This window comes from Corylus avellana, chromosome ca2, assembly GCF_901000735.1.
Source record: "Corylus avellana chromosome ca2, CavTom2PMs-1.0".
Lineage (NCBI taxonomy): Eukaryota > Viridiplantae > Streptophyta > Magnoliopsida > Fagales > Betulaceae > Corylus > Corylus avellana.
The window spans coordinates 719,665-725,220 of NC_081542.1; the positions used below are offsets into that span (position 1 = coordinate 719,665).

Genomic DNA, 5,556 nt, shown 5'->3' on the forward strand with positions numbered 1-5,556 from the left:
AACCTGATTTCTTATAGAGTTAAACCCTGAACGTTCTGAGTCCTACAAAGATCACAGAATTCTCGAATATGCTAATATGGGTTCTCTGTAGGTGTGCCTCTATAGTGTGGACTCATATTGAGCGGCAGAGATAAATCGTAACTGCTCTGCACAATGGGCTGAAAATTAATGCATGAAGGCTGGTTGAGGATTTGGGGATTAAATGAATTTTTCATAGGTCTTCGCACTAGAGGTATATTGTTTCTCAACATGATTAAAATTAAAAGAAAATTAAATAACAAAAGAAAAATAATAACAAAAATAAATCAGATCTGTAATTAGTGCAGTAACTGTGCCGCTCTCTAGATGTGCGATCGATCGCACTGTGATGTGTGCTCGATCGCTCTAGTTGGGCGCTCAAGCGTACCTCCAGAGGCAAAATAGGAACTGCGGAAAAAACTAGAAAAAACATAAAAATTTAAAACAAAAATAAATTAAAGGAAAAAAATTTCAAACAAAATCAAACAATCCCCGGCAACGGCGCCAAAAACTTGCTGTGCCAAATACTACCTAAATTAATAAATAATATTTAGTACGTTTTACTCGCAAGTGCACAATATCAAACGATAATATAGTGCAGCAAGTACGAGATCGATCCCACGAGGATTGTTGATTTTATTTAGAATTGATTAAAAATACCAAGTTGTTACTAAATTGATATTATGAAAAAGATATAAAAAGATATAAAGATAACGTAAAGGTAAGGCTTTGATATTCACCTTTAATCATGCTCAAATAATATAACAATATGCCAATGATTCAATCATATTATGAATACCTAATGTTTGCCAACCTAAGGGCATGAGTGTATACTTCTTAAGCTATTGATTTCCCTAAGCAACGAGTTAGGCATGGGTGTATACTCTAACTCTTTTCTTTCTCAAAAGATTTAGCATGGGTGTATACTAAGTTGTTCTTTAAGAAAACATAAATCTATGAAAATTGACAAACACACGGAACCTAGGGCGGGTGTATACTCCAGGTTTTTCATGTTGATTAACCCAAGAATCCGGTGTGGACTTCTTTTATTACTCTTATTAAACCTAGGACTCGATCATCCAAATTGATTTAATTAACTAATACATACTACATGCATATAATAGCCAATCACATACATATGAGAAATTCAAGAAAACATGAATTAATCAAGTTAAGCATCACAATATGATTATCACAAAGGCGCCAATATTAAAATATTAAATAAACATAATTAGGATTTCAATCTAACCCTCCTTAAGAGTTAGTTATACATAATTAAAATAAAATTAAAAAGAAAAGGATTGTCTACGTTCTACTTAATCACATCAACATAAATAAGATTGAACACAACGATTCAAAATTCTTCCTAAAGTTTCAAAATGAATCAAAATAGATCACAACAGAGAATCGGATCAAAATGCTTCCTAAAATTTCATGAACAAATTATGCAGTAGTACCATACTCAGCTATCATTAACATTTTTCTAAATCCTAAATTATGCAGGAACACCATACCCAACTAAGCAGGAACACTTAAAATTTCATGAAAAAAAAATGTGGTTTTGTCTTACACAAAGCCAGATTTTTACACAAAAGGTCTTTGGCCTATTAACAAATATTCTATATCAACTACAACCCAATACTAGACCTACATCAAGCTACCTAACAGAATTTTAACAAAGATAATAGAACAATGACACCACCAAAAAAATCATTATACCCAACTCAAAAAAAATACGTCATCCAAAGAAATATCAGACAAAATACCTAGCTCAGCACTATATCTAGCAACCCAGCAAATACCCAGCTAAGCACCATACCCAACCGAATCAAAATACTCAAATCAGATAAAATAGCCCACCAACACACTTGCAAGAAAAAAAGCAAAAAAATCTTACCACGTAATTTCCACAAATATAAAACCTTTTACCGAAATTTGGTAATGTGAATGCTGTTAAGATGCGTGATCTTCTCCTACATTTGCACATTGGATTGTTGGTTCCTGCTCCTGCGTCGCTGATTTCATTGTCTGATTGATCCATTGTGGGTATTAAATGGGTATAACGAAGCAGAAAAAGAACGATGAAATGGTTAGCCCAAAGAAGCAGAAGAAAAACGAAATGGGTATGTGGGTATATGGAATAAGAAGAAGCATGATGAAATGGGCATGTGAAGAAGAAGAAATGGGTTTCGATTTTCATAGCGAAGGTGTTTGTACACGTGGTCTGTTCGAATGAGTTTAGGGGTAAAATGGGCTTTTAGTTAAAAATTCCTCACATGCGCGGCATGTGCTAAGGGGTCGGGGTTTGTTAGGATTTCATAGAAAATCCTAATGGAAGGAAAAATAAATAAATAAATAAAAATAAAAAAATTAAATTAAATTAAATTAAATTTGAATTTGAATACATCAAAGTGAAAGACTTTGAACATTGAAAGGTATTTGCAAAAGACGTGTAACTTAATGGGGTAAGTGAAATTATCCCAAAAATATACATAAAACCACTGTCAATGTGAGTTAATAATGTTAAAAGATCTACTCATTTTTTTGGAGCCAGAGAATGCTCTTTGAAAGTCCAAAAGACCAAAAAAATAAAATACGAAATTGAAATTGAAAGGATGGGATGAATAAGATAAGATTTGTTCGTACAGAATTCTAAAAGAGCGATCTTGTGCAATTGCCGGCCTATTAAAAAAATTGTGCAATTGCCGGCCATACATTTCTCTACATTTAAATATAAACCAATACAAGTGGTAAGAACGCTGGGCCCTGACCCGTCGATGCTGTAGTGTGAAGATCGAAATGCACTGGCTGGAAGGTCGAATTTTGGCACCTTCCCGCCCCATACGAGCGGTACTCCATTTGAATTATATACTTGCAGTACAATTCGGACCCTAGACGGAGTTAAGATTTGATATTTTTCACACACAAAAAAAGGGGGGTCCTCTGCTTTTTTTTCTTTTTTCTTCCAAACTTAAAAGATTTTGATTTACTAACAAAAGTTACCAAATATCCCGGTTAAGATAAATTAATTATTATCTCGTTTAGAAATTATTTAGTGGAACGACCATAGATAACTTGAGCGTAAGTTGCTTAACACCGAAAAAATAATACTAACGAGGGCTCCGAAGGAACGTCTGACTTCGAAGCAAAAGCACATCAACTACTCTTTCCATTTATAATACTCTCGTGACTCCGACCCCCTTCTCTCTCTCCACTGTCCGGCTCTCCCCTTTACGAGTTTTTCAGATGAACTGGTGACTGACTCTTTTCGCTCGGATCTCACTTATGATTCCCCCTGTTTCTTTCGTTTTTTAATTTCACGAATAATTCCACATTTTTCATTTTCAATGAGTATCTGGTAATAAGAATCTGTTCGATTCTGAATTTTTTTGTTTTTTTGTTTGTAGTTTTCGATCACTTTCTGTAAGCTGGGTCGATCTCTCAAATATAATTATTATTGAGGTTAAATGCATTATCCCCTCAATGCCGAAGCCCTAGTTTCTTGTGATTGTCTATAAACCTAGAGATGTTTTGTTTAACTTTTGTGTCTCTGATGTATAGCTTGCGCCTGTATGTGTGATTGGATCTATACTCTCCACCTCCATGTTGGGCGTTCTGATTTTGGGATTTGTTCATACCATTTTTATCCTTCCGGGATCTATTTTCTTCTTCATTCTTATTGACTTAATTTTAAAAAACAATATATTTATAAGGGTCTGGGATGATGAAACCTTTTGGTTGTTCCGCTGAACTTGCTCTCCGTTCACTGGTGTCTTAATTTGTAGTATTTCCTCCAGTTGGTTTCTTTCCTCTTGTTCCTTTTTTTTTTTTTTTTTGGTGAAATAATTGAAACGCTGCCCTGATATTAAGTATATTCTCACATATCTAAACCTTTTTTTTATATGTATAATTTGTTACAATTTTGCAAATCTTGAGCAATATGATGTTACCAGTCAGCGAAGCCAATCCTTTAATGCCTCTGTGTTTTTGTATATTTGCAGTTTCATGAAATCATTGAGGAGCTCAATGTAATGTTCATGTAGACCTTATTCAGTTTATCATGTCATTTAAGCTAAATGACGATTGATATGCAACCGTCTATGGCACAAAGTGTGGGAACTAGTAGGTCTTCCTTTAGCTCTAGCAATGGTATTGAGGATACTCCTTTGCACAACTCTGCTGCCATTTCAAATGCGGATGATTACGACAGTGATACTTCTAATTTTGCACCACCGTAAGTGTCATGTGTTCCTTTTGAGCTATGTTATGACCACTTCAATGATTTATTTTCTTTCACAAGTGATAGGCATACTACCTTCCCTTTCACTTCAATAGTTTTTCTTCTTTAGTTTTTAAAAATGCGTATTCAATTGCTAATAAAATCAAAGTCAAAGCATGACCTTGTGTGGCTAGTTGTAAAGATCTTTAGTAGGAGAAATAGCAAATTTTTGCATTTGAAATTTAGGGTTTAGTTAGAAGTTATCCTTAGACTGCTGAAACTCTTCATTAATTGCTTCAGAATTTGTGCCACGGAAATCAAAACTTCCCTCCCATCCCTGGTGGGGACTTCGACTTTCAGCCCACTCCTTTGCATATGTTTTATATACCTTATTGTGTTTGCTTGTTCTGTTTTTTGTTTTTGCATTGGGCATGGATGTCCTCTTGTTAGTAATTTTTCCACTTTTGCTTCTTTAAATCAATGTTTAATGTTGTAAAGGTCATGTTAGATGCAGTTTACTTGTGTACAAATTTTTACAGCTGCCACCAGCCCTTATCGCCAAGCGAGTCCTCTTCTCCATGATAGGGGGAGGGTCTTGGTGTTCAGCACATGGGAGAGGGAAGGTCATCTCCCATGTGTACCTTACAATTTAAGATTTTTTTTGGGGTGGGGGTGAGGGCTGGGGTGATGCACTTTGGTCCTGCCATTAACTTTAGTAAACTTTATTCTTGTTTCTCGCAGTACACCAACGACCCTTTCAATGGCTATTCCAGATGAACTTGCTGGTGCTATACCCGTGCTTAATAGATTCCAGGTGGGAAGATATGTCTTATATTAACATGATATGCTCTCAGCCTAAAAAGTAATGCTTCCAATTCAAGATTTTCTTCTTACTCGCTATAATTAAATCAGCTCAAACCACATCAAGCACATCATTTCTTGCTCTAGGTCCATGTTTGTTGGTATTAATTCTCTTCAAAGTCATTTGTTCTTCATAGGTGGAGGGATTTTTAAGGTTGATGCAGAAACAGATTCAGTCTGCTGGAAAACGTGGGTTTTTTTCTAAAAAATCTGTAGGCCCACAAGTTCGGGAAAGATTCACATTTGAGGATATGCTATGTTTCCAAAAGGTAATGACATTCTCTGTTCATGTTACCATGTTCTGTTGTAACTAGCATACTCATGAAGACCTAAATCACAAAATTTTACAGGATTCTATACCAACTTCCTTGCTCAAAATTAATAGTGACCTAGTAAGTCGAGCAACAAAACTGTTCCAGATAATTTTGAAGTACATGGGAGTTGATTCATCTGATCGA

At 35.2% G+C, this 5,556-nt stretch overlaps 1 protein-coding gene across 1 annotated transcript in view; it reads left to right on the forward strand.

Moving 5' to 3' along the window:
• Window positions 1-3,144: 3,144 nt before the first annotated feature.
• Window positions 3,145-5,556, forward strand: part of LOC132172990 (kinesin-like protein KIN-14E) — a 6,759-nt gene continuing 4,347 nt past the window's right edge. The window contains exons 1-5 of the mRNA XM_059584555.1: window positions 3,145-3,272; window positions 4,020-4,252; window positions 4,979-5,051; window positions 5,236-5,367; window positions 5,449-5,556. Coding sequence (XP_059440538.1) covers window positions 4,095-4,252; window positions 4,979-5,051; window positions 5,236-5,367; window positions 5,449-5,556 — 471 coding nt within the window. The 5' untranslated portion in view covers window positions 3,145-3,272; window positions 4,020-4,094. The remainder of the gene's footprint in view (window positions 3,273-4,019; window positions 4,253-4,978; window positions 5,052-5,235; window positions 5,368-5,448) is intronic.